At 36.0% G+C, this 13532-nt stretch overlaps 2 protein-coding genes across 3 annotated transcripts; both read right to left on the bottom strand.

Moving 5' to 3' along the window:
• Window positions 1-901: 901 nt before the first annotated feature.
• LOC126783351 (alpha-amylase) lies at window positions 902-3835 on the bottom strand. Of its 2 annotated transcripts, XR_007670861.1 has the most exons (5): window positions 3623-3835; window positions 3384-3513; window positions 1842-2644; window positions 1409-1725; window positions 902-1180 (listed from the first exon to the last, which is right to left on the bottom strand). XR_007670861.1 is itself a non-coding variant. In XM_050508807.1 (4 exons), the coding sequence occupies exons 1-4, from the start codon at window positions 3773-3775 to the stop codon at window positions 1471-1473; spliced, it is 1341 nt and encodes a 446-aa protein (XP_050364764.1). In that variant the 5' UTR covers window positions 3776-3835; the 3' UTR covers window positions 1244-1470. The 2 variants fall into 2 exon arrangements, 1 of the variants encoding a protein (XP_050364764.1); XM_050508807.1 differs by lacking the exon at window positions 902-1180 and having other exon boundaries at window positions 1244-1725.
• Window positions 3836-5209: 1374 nt separating this feature from the next.
• LOC126783019 (ceramide synthase LOH2) lies at window positions 5210-12533 on the bottom strand. The gene is made up of 6 exons (XM_050508399.1): window positions 12123-12533; window positions 9256-9464; window positions 7514-7669; window positions 6551-6736; window positions 6281-6459; window positions 5210-5576 (listed from the first exon to the last, which is right to left on the bottom strand). Exons 1-6 carry the CDS (start codon window positions 12237-12239, stop codon window positions 5557-5559), a joined length of 867 nt encoding a protein of 288 aa, XP_050364356.1. The 5' UTR covers window positions 12240-12533; the 3' UTR covers window positions 5210-5556.
• Window positions 12534-13532: the final 999 nt, after the last annotated feature.

The following is a 13532-nucleotide window of genomic DNA, read 5'->3' as shown; positions in this document are numbered from 1 at the left end:
CTTTACCTTTGTTGGGGTTAATCTTGTTACATGGAAGAGTAAGAAACAAAAAGTCGCAGCTCGATCTAGTGCTAAAGCAGAATACAGAGGTATGGCTCAGGGAGTGCGAATTATTATGGCTTAGAAATTTGCTACAAGATTTGGGTATTAAGCCTCAGTGTACTATGCAGCTGTACTGTGACAACAAGGCAGCTATTGATATTTCCCAGAATCCTGTGCAACATGATCGTACAAAATATGTGGAAGTTGATAGTCACTTTATAAAGGAGAAACTAGACGCAAAAATCATCAGTTTTCCTTTTGTTCCTGCAGAAGAGCAACTTGCCGATATGCTCACAAAATGAGTGTCTAAAAAAGCCTTTTATGATTCACTTAGCAAGTTGAGCATGGTTGATATGTATGCACCAACTTGAGGGAGAATGTTGGCGTGAATCACATAGGGGATTGAAGAATAATTGCTGTTAAAAGTGTATACTTTCTGATTATATATAGGATATCAATATGTATAGATCGATAAAAGAAAGTTTAATATATTTTTCCTCTTACACCTCCTTGATGAGTGAGCCTCCAGTTTACTTTAACAATATAGTGAAATGCTATTTAGACCTCCACATTTTTTCCCAAAATATCCATATCCAATTAAATCAATAAAATGTTATTCATACCTTCATATTCTCTGACAACCTTCGATCTTTTACATTTGCTTCAGCATTTATAGCTACAGGAGAGCATGGTTATAGATGATGAATGCACAAACTTGATATATACATGCATCCTTGCACATAACCTATACGAGTTGTACTTGAAGAAACCAGATGTGACTTTTTTAGATTTTCGTGATTATTTGAAGTACACATTGTCTATCAAAGCACCTATATATATTTTATTTGATGCCGGCCGGTTGGAACTTCTCGACAGAGAAACATCCTTGGATCAGTTGGATGGGGCATTAAAACATTTTCTCGAAGAATTCATAGCCTGCGTAATCATATGCCTCGTCGCTTCTGATGCCGGGGTAAGTTTATCTATGCAATTGCAAGCTTGATAAATATATGGACGTTTTACATGTTCCATATATTATTGACTTAATGTGCCTTACCAGTCAAGTTTTGTGAATCTTGCAGTTACTCTTATTTCCAGAAATATCAGAAAGACTTGCTCTTCACCATGCATGCTTGCTCTGCAAGAAAATCTCTGTATACGTCAGTAGGAAAGATGCCAGAGACTAAGTCGAGGGACTCATTGAATTGGATGGCACCTAGAGTAGCAATAGACACAATTTATTACTCAAGTTCTCAAGTACAAGATTAGTAACGCACAGATCGATTGTGCAACCTTGTCAAGATTAAACTTTTTTATTTTTATTATATATATATATATATATATATATATCTAAACTAATACGTACTTGCAAGTTGCAATACATCAATTACCAGCACTTTATTAATCGATTGTTTATAAACAAGACGTTCATGCTGATTTCTCCCACACAGCATAATCCTTCCCAGAAGTTGCAACTTTGTATGTTGGAGGAACAAGGTTCCCAAGGTCGAATCTGGGACCAATCTTCATTATGACTTTGTCATCTATGGAAGCTACATAGAGATCTGCATCAGCTGCTAGGATCTGCACGGCACTGTCGGGTTTGATCCCATTCCTGGACCTTATTGCAGCGAGTTTCGAGATCTCCTCTTTCAATCCCCAGTCAAAGAAGTGGTCATAGAACTGTTACATAATATACAGAAAGTTAGACCACAAGTAATTAGACTATGAACACTTTGCTGAATAGCAAGATGAAGTCATTTAGTTTTTAAGAAGGCAAAGTAAGATGAAAGACTTACTACTGATGGGATCCCTGGATGAGTAAGAATGTAAGCATATCCCTGCATGACTTTATCTGAAGGAAATGGCCACAATTTTTGGGTGGAGCCTGTATCATGATTGTCTACGAAGGTCACACTATTGCGTGGCATTATTCCAATCAATCCAGGAGGACCTCCTCTTGAGTCCTTCAACCTCCCCAGTTCACCTTGGACAGCAGCTTGAAGTATCCCTTTAGTTGTGAAATCAAAAGCAGTAACCTCTCCTCCGGCTTTCCCTATCCATCCAGCTAGCTCATTGCGATGGTTGTCCTGATTGTACTCAGGTTTTCCATCACTTCCATAAGCAAGGGAGTTCCAAAACTCTCCTACTGCAAAACTAGGCTTTGTGTTTGCCACATACAACTTGGTGTACTCTGGAGCATATCCCCTGACAAAATCAAATCGCCATCCGCTATAACCAATTTCGTTCTTTAACCAATTCATCCAACCTGAAAGCTCATTCTGGACCCTTGTGTTTTTGTGATCAATGTCAGGGGCACCACCAAAGTCAAGTCCAGTATCAGGGTTCCCCTTGCCATCAGAATATTTTGTGTCGTCGCTGCAAATAAGTGACGGTCCCCAATCAAGGCGATCATCTGCTGTTCCTCCTTCAAAAATGCACCATATTCCTCTCTCATCTTGCTTCTGCGCACATCTATGGTTTATAACAATATCTGCTATGCTCTGTATCCCGTTGTCCTTGTAGGTTTTTATCAGTGCCTTTAATTCATCTTGGCTTCCATATTTTGATGTGAGATCATAGAGCCTGCCAGGCATGTAGCCTTAAAAAAAATTTCAGTTCAGTTAATTGTCATAAGAGACTCAAAGAACAGATCAACTGATGGTAGTAACCAAGGACAATGCTATTAACATTTTCAACAAACACGGAGGAGATATGTACTAGTCCACTTGAAAGGAAATATAGCAAACTGGTTTGGTTAACAGTTCGAATGCAAAATCTGAACTAATAATCAGAATTCTGCTGCATATGTGATAGACAATGTTGCCTAACAAAAAAATTGCGATTTTTATCTCTGTGCTTTGGTGATGTTAGTCATTGCTATAAATCTCATATGCTATACTTTTTTCTAAACATAATGATTTTAATCTCTGTTATATGTGACAGGGTGTTGAGAAATGGTCATGGACCATGTTAATTGCAGATTCAAAACACAGGTATTGAAAAAAAGGGTAATTGTCCTTGCTGATAGATGTATATGGTAATCATCAAGTTTAAAAATACTCATATTAATATGGTCTAGGTAGCAAGAAGGCTAAAATAAAAGAAATCTCACAACAGTTGAGAACAATGTATGTGCATTTTTGGAATAGAAACCTCAAAATTGCATTATTGCTTAAATCCTACACAAGAGACAAGATTTTACAATCTAACTCTTGTGGAGGACTTTGTGGACTAGTTCTGATCGGATTGTCATGTGGCAATAGCAAGCTTAACCAAATTCTGGCTTGAGAATGGTAACAAATCAACAAAGAGAGTTCTGAGTAACAGAATATACGTACCTTCATCTGAAACAGCCTGAGAAGATGGTGGAAGCCAAACATGCGTTATCTTTGACGAAGCTAGTTCAGCTGCAGACTGCTTCAAGATGTTGTACCATCCTCCCTTCCTTGCTGATTCCCAATTGAACCCCTGAGATCACCAACCAAAAAATTTTAGTACAGAGAGAGAGAGAGAGAGAGAGAGAGAGAGAGAGAGAGAGAGAGAGAGAGAGAGAGAGGTTATGTGCTTGTTTCAGTACCTGAAATAGGATCTCAGAAGCAGTGAAGTTGGGTATGAAAATGATAGAGAGTAGGAAACAGAGGAGGGAGGTTCGTAGTGAATTCATGTCTCTCCCGCTATGTGATGATGCAAATTTCTCATTACTCATCTTATTCCATATATAGGCTTTCATGTTTTCATTACTGTTTAATTTGGCAACTAATCAGCACGATATTGGAGCAGTGATGGAAAATCAGCTTTCCATAGAATTAATCATGCAGGCACCTCTAATTTCTCCAAAGATAAAGTTTTCAACCCAACAGTTACGCTGAGAGTTCTCCAAGTCAAGTTTGGGAGAGTCTTCATCATTGGGAGAAAAAGATGCAAATTATCTTAATGACACGTTTACTAATTTGGAATAGAACTCATCAGGAATGAAATTCATCACGAACGGGAGGGAGACGAAGTGATTTGAATGTGGAGATTTCAATTTCATTGAAATGTTTACTTATACCATTGAATTAGAATATAAATAATATTAATTACGATTGATATTATTTACTTAACATCAAACTCAGTATTAAAATTAATTTAATTACTAAAATACCCTTATATATGAAGTCACTTATTTTTTTCAACTTACCAATAGTACGGTGCTACTATGCCACACCAATTTTTACCAGCATACGACATACAAAGATCATTACACCATTTTTTTTTATCCTTTAGCACCCAATAAGACAAATTCAATTTCAACTAGATTTCACCTATTGATCATATCATATGTAAACAAAACAAATGAGAATATTAATAGAGAAAGAGAAGAACTCATGTAGAATTTACGTCATTGTTTAATTTTGGATTTTCACAATAATATATATATATATATATATATATATATATATATATATTCTCAATTTAGGTTGGACAATTTAGAAATATTCTTAATTATATTAAGGTAGTTTTGGTAATAAAAATTGATACCCACCTCTCCCTTTGAGTATCAAGTTAGGAGGTTTGTTATAAAAGATTATTGATGAGGAGGTAGGACCCATATTAAATCTAATTCCTTGATGTGTTAGTAAACAATTGAATTATTTCAATCCGGAATCAATTCATCAATTTTCAATTCCATTCTAAGTTAGTAAACATGCTATGATGGTTATAAAAAACTAGAGATTGTTTACTTTCACCATAAGAGGGGTTGTAAGCTTATTGGGTTTGATCTCTCCTTCAATCAAGCATTAGTTATGCTCCTTTGAAAATTGGACGTGTTTTGAAATGTAGCCATGGAAACCGGACAATGTACCACAATGTCAAGAGTTCAGACCATATAATGTTGTGAACTCTCGGACGCACAATATAGGATGCCTTGTGTAAATCAATGGCGTCGACTTGGCAATCTAACCAAGAACCGTGTGGCAGTCCAGTACCAATATCCGAAGAAGACTTGTGGGAATCAATAGCGTAAGACTTGACAATCTAAGGAAGGTGCCAAGAACCATGTTACACCAGTTGGGAAAAGGACGAGAAGAAAGGAAGAAAGAAAGAAATACGAGTACTGTATATGATTTAGACATACACTAGCTTAGAAGCAACAATAAGCCAATAAAAATACAAATATCTGTGAAGAAAAACCATTCCATGGAATATTCTCTTTACTAATTTGTGAATACCTTTCATTTGTCCATACAAAAGCTAATTTCAATACATGTGATTATCCAGAGAGAAGAATTATACACGAATTTACCTATCACTTATACACCATATAACATGAGACTCCATCCAAAAAAGAGAGAAGAAAAATAATACACTGTAAGATGAGCCATGATCTGTGAAGCTCAAACAAAATTTGATAATGGAAGAGATTATCAACCCCTTCCTACAGATAAGGGCCAGTTTTGAGTGCAGCTATAACCTACATACAGGTCAGCATTAACAATGACAAGAGAACCTTGCACACAATCTTTCCACCTAATCATCATCATCTGAATCTGTAAACAGCAGAGAAGATCATTAAAAATAAAGCGGACTGAATCTAAAACCATTAATAGAAACCACACAGCAAGATGGACGCATATGATGTTAGAATGCAATAGATTCTCTGATACACAACAAGTTTCCAGGCTAATAAAAGAAAAGCAAGTTTCCAGGCTTTAGAAGTAAAATTGTATTCATTACCCAAACCTACAAACAGGTATTTATGGTTAAAATGAGTATGACCTTCCACAAGTAGTTTTCCGATATTCAACAACACAGCAAGGTTGGTCTGAGTATGATGAACAAAGAAAATGACTCGAGTGAATAGCTAAAAGCCTAAAACCCTGATCTCAAATACTTCAATTAATTATGTAATTTCGGACCCATTCAATATACAAAGAGCAATCCAGTGGGGACCAAGCTGAGGCTGATACAGGTATGGAAAGAGAAACATATTAAGCCAACAAGCCATATGTTCCCAATTCTGGAGAAAGCCCACACCTCAAATTCAGTGACACCCAGGCATGGACAAGTGATATACCAAACATCCAAATTTGAGTTGAATAATTTCCTGGTTTGACATACTAAATGTTTCTTGTATTTTATGAGTGAGGTGGAGAACATATAATTCCCACAGAGAATAAGAAAATTACTGAAATTGACAAGCAGCAGCAGGTTTTGAAAAATTTTAAACAACCAAGCAGTATATATGGTTTACCTGATCTTATATCTTCTCCAACCTTTCCACTATTATTCAGTTGTCTCCTAATCATTGAGAATATCATAACCCACCAGTATATGTGGAACACAAGCAGCGTCATTAACATCGTATTGAACAGATAGTACAGTGTTGTATGAGAGGACTTTGACAAATCCAAGTGCTTGACGAGGTCATAGCTGTGAAAAGAGAGCCAAAGAACAGATAAGTGAAAGGAGCCACCATACAATCATAAGTAGTATAATAAAATGATTTACCATGAGAGCAGACCTTGAAGAGCTTATGACCCAGAAGGGGAAGTATATTAACCGCAGCACGAGCCATGAAACAGCAAAACATCCAAACAGCACGCTTGCTGCAAGCTCCTTCCCCGAATATTTGAAGACCTTGGCAGCTTCCATGAATACATCACTTCCATCATGCAGGGCAAGAATGATGGAGCCAATCCGGAAAAAGCTGCAAGTGGAAAATGTGATACTCAGTCTTAGTTAATAATTTCAAATGCAACTGATTTAATAGATATAGCTACCAAGAAAATTCAGTAAAATACGACGGGGGTTTGATCCTAAAGCCTCAACCCTTTAAGATTTATCACACATTGGTCCATAGGTTTATCATACACGTATACGTATACATATATATTATTGGCATGGACAAGCAAAGGAAATACGTTTGGCATTCCGGTACCAAAGTTAGGGATTTTGATCAACTCATTTCTTTGGCATTTAGCCCATACATACTTTGGTAAAGCCTATAACCTCGGAATAGATAACTGTTTTTAAGCTTTATGATAATACTTGAGATTTTCATATCATCTATATGTCATCATATGCACATCCCACAAAATACCCATCGATAGTTTGATAATTGATACTAATGGTCTGAGATGAGCTATGCTTCAAATTGTGCTTTTCTCAATGTAAATATGTGTGTGTGTGTGTGAGAGAGAGAGAGAGAGAGAGAGATAGAGAGAGTTAATACTGTCACCCACCATTTAAGGAAAACCGGTTTTATTAAAACAGTATCTAAACATGCCATTTTGTTATATAACTAAATTATGACTACAGCTACTGCAAGAAACCAGATCAAACTAACAATAAAAGTAAACTGTTAGGGCCCTGTTTACTAAGTTTTAAATTATAAAAATAAAATAATTGTATGATATCCTCCCCACACACACACATATTTATAGTACTAACATAGAAAATGCACTGCATATTCACATAAATGTACCTTGTAATGTATGACATCCCAATCAGGAAGACGGTAATTACATGATGAGACATCATCACTGAGAAATCCTTCCTTCGGGTTTCCCATGTGAGGAGAGCAACAATGCTGTAGGTGTAAAATCCACATTGACACATATACACAAGCTTCAAGGGAAGCCTGAAATAATAAAGGAACAGAATTAGTATATGGTAAGCCCGCTAAAACTGAGTCATGAAAAATTATTCAATCTATATGAATCAAGTCATCTTCTTATGTTTCTTCTATATGAGAAACAAAGACATAATACATATACAGAAACAGGCTGTCTAATTAAATTATGGGCAGAACTACTAACCTACTGGCTGACAGAAAAATTACAAAATGCCAAAAATGAACAAAAAACAAAGTAGAAAAACTAAATCATACATTGAAATTAAAATTAAACTTGAGACCAATGGTCTAAATATCGTTTTCGGCATCGTATTGGTCAAGAGGTAAAACGATATATCGGGGGATATATCGGTTTTATCGGATATGCTTATTTTCAATAAAATTATACTTCAATATGTACCAAATAAACTAAAAAACGGTACTAAGTAAACTAAAGAAAATAAATACTTGATTTAATGACAATTAAAGTACACGAACGACATCTAATAATAAAAATAGGTATTTAATAATGATTATTTAGACTTGAAATTCATCATATATATTTAAAATTTATATAAATTAAAAATATATATGAAAAAATGAAAAAAAAATATAAGTTTTTTTTTTAAAAAAGAGGAAATAAATATTAAAAAATTAAACAAAAATTGAAAAAAAAAATCAAAGTTTGACCGATATTTGACCGTTGACCATCATTTTTGCGTTGACCGATAAATTTTGACCGATATGCTCTTATCGTATCGGATTCGAAATATCAGCGATATATCAGGGATATATCGGCGATATCACCGATATTTCGAACAGAGACACCACTCCAATCTGTGTGGATAAGGATTAAAGATATATTCCAGAATCATCTTGTCCACCACGTTCGAAGGTTACACCTTAAATGCTCAAACATATGACAGACTAAAATAGAAGTGACGCTCTTGATATAGAACAGAGCTTGAGACCAGACACCACTCCAATCTGTGTGGATAAGGATTAAAGATATATTCCAGAATCATCTTGTCCACCACGTTCGAAGGTTACACCTTAAATGCCCAAACATATGACAGACTAAAATAGAAGTGACGCTCTTGATATAGGATGTACAAGAGTAGTATTTGAGATGCTTTGCCCTATCCCTCAAGACAAAAGGCCAAAAGTACTTTAAATTTTAGAAAATGCAAAAAGTAGGTGACACCATACTTAAAAAAGAATTGATATTTTAAGTGGTCAATAGATAACAGAGTTCACAACAACAAGCAATTCAACTAGAAAGTGAAGATAAAGAGACTTAATATTGTGAAGTATGAAAATCATATTCACAGTTTACATTAATATGTCTCCAGAATTAAACAAACTGCAGATTACTAACTTCCCAATTAATTAAATCCCTTAATATTTAACAGTAGGCATTTTTGCCTTATTCAACTAATATCTGAAGCAAGACCAGCACTGAAGCTGGTCTGCAGAGAAGGTAAACACAATTTTTTTTTCCCATGTTCTTTTGTATATTATAACAAATCATGACAATTCTACAGCACTGAATAAAAGATCATCAAACCAGTGGTAGGCATGCAGGACAACTAACCACTGTATGAGTTACTCACCCCAACTCTTGGTTAGGCCATCCTTTGAAGAACTCGCTTGTATCTGTGAACCATGGCTCCTGATAGCTTATGCTGAGAATGCAGGCTTCGACAGTTGCATAGTATGTTAACTTCCACATTGACTCCGAGCATTTTACAAGCTTTGCCCGTTGGACCATATCAATCTTCAAAGGAGCAGAACCTTTAGTCGACAACCAGATGGCGAGTCTCTGAAATTCAAGTAAAATGAAAAAAAAAATTATATGAACAATAGACAAAAGCAAATGACAGATAAGTCATATTTTACACTGATTTTATAACTCAATTTCATTCTCACATGAATAAAACTATTCCATGTCATAGAAAGAACTGAAGAGTGCCAACCAGTATGGAATGGCACGACAGCAGAACTGTTAGTCAATGAGTAATCAGTACAACTCTTCATAACTGGTAGTGTGAGTTTCAATCCATAACAAAATTACCAGACGGTAGATTGCTCACAAAGATAATGACATGCAGACCTTAATTGTTAATCATAAAACCATCTCATAACAATGTGATAAGGATATACAACTTTTACGCAGAGAAAAAAGAAAGATAACCTATAAACCTAGAACCCTTACGTCACAGGTTGACATTCTTAACAAGGTCATCATTTTTTTTAGAGGGAACTTGAAGACAACCTAATAAAATTTTGTTTGAAGGGAGGGTGGACAATGGAATAGCTTCCAGGTTTCTCAGTCAACCTTGAACAGGAACATCAGTAGATTTGATGATGATCCTATTTGGTTAAGAAAAGAATTATGCAAGCATGCCGCTTTGCCAGATTGGATAAGGTAGATTCTGTAGAGCCATAAAATTTTGTTCTCAAGGGAGATTCAAAATCCAAATTTGCATCTAAATCGTCAGATGTCAGAATTTTTCAACTAAACTAAGTATGTAATAGACATACTTACATTTACTTGATGCTGAAGTTAACACCAGACAAGAAGGGCAAAACAAAATATCTGCCAAAATCGTGTACATAGTTATGTCTACACACACACACATCCAAGAACTTTATGGCTACAAATTCATGCAGATCTACGTGTGACTCTGGGTCAAAGCTATTAAGTAAATGGTAAACCTATGCCAAAATATTCCGAATGCGAAATTCGTATTTAAAGCATATTTATCCACCATGTTCAGACAATCAGCATAATCTTTCTATTGGACAACTTATCTGAAAAGAGTTGCACTGAAAAAGTAGTAAAAATACTTATTTTGCAATTGTAGCAAGTCACTTTACAACCAAAAAGGAAGGAGGACATGCTTCTAACTTTCTTAGCTAGATGAACACTGGGCCAGAGTATTGTAGGGAGAATTTGATCATTAGAGTTTAAATGTGGAATGACTATCAGTACAGGGGGACGAATAATTGGATCTAGCTGATGGATGCATTATACTGAAATTTTATATATAAATAAAGTCTCCTGAGTACATTCATTAGAAATTAGTGTTCACTCAGTCCATAGACTCAATTGTCATTGAATTAAAGCAAGCTAAAAGGATTAAACAGACTATAATACTAGGATCATATAATTTCTTGGAAACAAAACCAAGTCAAGGGTCTAGAATTTAGTCTCTAATCAAGCTCCGGAAGAAGAATAAACCCAATGTAGTTAGCCTTGAACTCAAAGCCAACACTTATTAAGCAAATCACTCCAGCTGATACAACAACATCCACTATCAACACAGGTATACAATTTATTTTAACAACCAACAAGTAGGGAATGCAAAAGACACATTTTTCAATGCTAGGCCAAAATCTTAAATGACCCACTATAAACCAGCAGCCTGAATGTGATAAATCTGCACAGACCTTAAGTTTTCGTGAATTGTTATGTTCAAGGAATAGGAATACCACTGTTTCCGGATGCTGGACCAGATTCTTACAGTTTCTGATTCTTGCTCACCCCACCATCACAACCTAGTCAATACTTCACCACTCAACATATACCAAATAACCTGATAAATAATCAGAAATCTCGAATTCTCCCTGCAATCACTTTCAGCCAAAAATAACAACAAATATAGCCTGATAGACCAAACCTACTTGACTGCCTTAATTCCAAACAGTCCATTAGCCTCACCTCTAATTCTTTCATTGTGTAATGCCAATGCATTACACAATGAAATTTAAAAAGTGTAATAAATCAACAAAGACAATAGACCATCAACAGTTCAACACGCACCCCAAATGTGATGAATCCGCACAGAAATTGAATTTTTGTGATTAGTACGTTGAAGGCATAGCTCCCTTTCCGGATGCTAGACCAAATTCTTGCAGTTTCAATTTCTTGATCACCCCACCATAACAACCTAGTCAATACTTAACCACTCAATGTATACCCTGAAAAATTGATATATAATTGGAAATCCCAAAGTTCTCCTTGCAATTACTATAAAGTCGACACAAACTGCAACCTAGAGGCCCAAACTTCAACTGAAATAACTACCATAGCATCCATATGCTGGTCCCCTAATAATTTTGACTTGCAATCTCCCTACACCAAACCTACTCAACTGCCGAGATTCCAAACTGTCCACTAACCTTACCACTTATTCTTCTCCTCCAACTACAACTATTAGGAATAACTCGATCGTTCGAGTGGCCACTGCATTGCATAATGAACCTAAATACTGTGCATTAATGCTCCGACTTTTCGGCATGATCATAATATCTACATGTTACAAATACTCTATACCAAGCTAAACCGAGTCATTATAAGCACGATACCCACAACATGTAATGTTAAAGAAGCACATCCAAAATTCACTCAAAGAAAACGAAAAGCACAATAAGCATGATTAAGCTAGTTGCAAAAGGACTGAGAGATGAATCGTACGGTGAAGACGAGCCTATCAAGGAAGAGGCGAGCGAAGAAGAATCCAACGGCGAAGGAGATAGCGACGAGGAAATGCAACGAGTCCGGGGCGGCACTGTGGCTCCAGAACGAGTCCATATTCCAAGAGCCTCGGAACCACAATTCGGCCCTCAACCAATTTAACCCTACCGGATCAAAGAAAATTCACGCTCCGGCCTCCACCTCAGTGCATCGGAAAACTCAGAATCGTCAACGCGACGACGACGACCGGCCGCGATCTTCTTTCATTTCCGATCTGCGTTTTTCCCTAATGAGGTCGCGGAGTGAGAACCAGAGAAAGAGGAAGAAGAAGAAGAGAGAGAACAGAGAGAGGTTGAGATCTTGTGCCCGATTCTCTGGTTTAGTGGTAACTGAAAATGGGGCGTATATGCGTGTGTATGGTATATGGTTGCTTATATATGTGCCGTATATACTTTTCCTATCTCCGACTATTCTCTACGACTATTCTCTGTTTTTTTTTTTTCACTTTAGTCCCATGATATTATTATTCTATCAGAAATTATTATTTATTAAATAATTTAGTAATCGGGTCGTTGACTAGAAGTCTAGAAGTGTCGTGCAAGCCAGTATATAGTGATGGAAATCGGAAAAAATATTTTGTCACATCGCTGGATTCTGACGATGCCATGGTGGATTATCAACGAGCCAGACGAGAGTAGATTGCAAATCACATTTCGGCTCTATAATGTCACTTCATGTAATGTTAAACTTTGAACCCTACTATCCTAAAAAAAAATATGTAAGCGGATTTCCTAAAACCTTTTCATTTTCGGTAATTTTTTTATTTTAATCATGTGTCCTGTGAAACAAATAAGATTCACATTGCTAAGAGGTTGGCCACTTAGCGTACCTTGTTACTTTAATATTTTTAGACTACATATGATGGAAAGAACTAAATGTAGGAAAAACTGGTACCGAAACCGACCGTTCTATACTAAATACTGGTGGGTCAGGACGAATCGATAAATTATCTCTAATAATATTGAACTTAATACCGAAAGTTGGTAAACGATTCGATTTGGTATATGTATAATTCGTACCGAACGAATGTACCAAATATATTAAATCTATGCATTTGTGATGTTTTCTTTAGCTCTTTAGATCTACATTGTACTTTTGTAAACTTACAACATTAATTTACATTAGCTAATAATTATAAATAGGTAGAAATACAAACAAAAATATACAATTATACCAAACTAAACCCATCTCGAATCAATATGTACATGTTCCATTCGGTATCATGCTTGAAATTTACGATTTTAGACCGAAACCGAATAAAATATCAGTATCAGGATCAGCCGAATCCCAAACTGACCGTACCAGTCTCAACCCTAGCCAAACTTGCTCGACCATAATCGTTGTACTGCT

The sequence above is a fragment of the Argentina anserina genome, chromosome 2 (genome assembly GCF_933775445.1).
Source record: "Argentina anserina chromosome 2, drPotAnse1.1, whole genome shotgun sequence".
In the NCBI taxonomy this organism is placed as follows: Eukaryota; Viridiplantae; Streptophyta; class Magnoliopsida; order Rosales; family Rosaceae; genus Argentina; species Argentina anserina.
The sequence above is the reverse complement of the archived record's forward strand: the minus strand, read 5'-3'. Positions and strand labels throughout refer to the sequence as shown.

Coding starts and splice junctions, on each gene's coding strand:
- LOC126783019 (XM_050508399.1), bottom strand. CDS start 12,239: ATGGACTCGTTCTGGAGCCACAGTGCCGCCCCGGACTCGTTGCATTTC. Junction 7,670..9,255: donor TGGCCTAACCAAGAGTTGGG/GTGAGTAACTCA, acceptor TTATTATTTCAG/GCTTCCCTTGAAGCTTGTGT. Junction 6,460..6,550: donor TGGGTCATAAGCTCTTCAAG/GTCTGCTCTCAT, acceptor CTCTTTTCACAG/CTATGACCTCGTCAAGCACT.
- LOC126783351 (XM_050508807.1), bottom strand. CDS start 3,775: ATGAAAGCCTATATATGGAATAAGATGAGTAATGAGAAATTTGCATCA. Junction 3,514..3,622: donor CTTCTGAGATCCTATTTCAG/GTACTGAAACAA, acceptor TGGTGATCTCAG/GGGTTCAATTGGGAATCAGC. Junction 1,726..1,841: donor ATCCAGGGATCCCATCAGTA/GTAAGTCTTTCA, acceptor ATTATGTAACAG/TTCTATGACCACTTCTTTGA.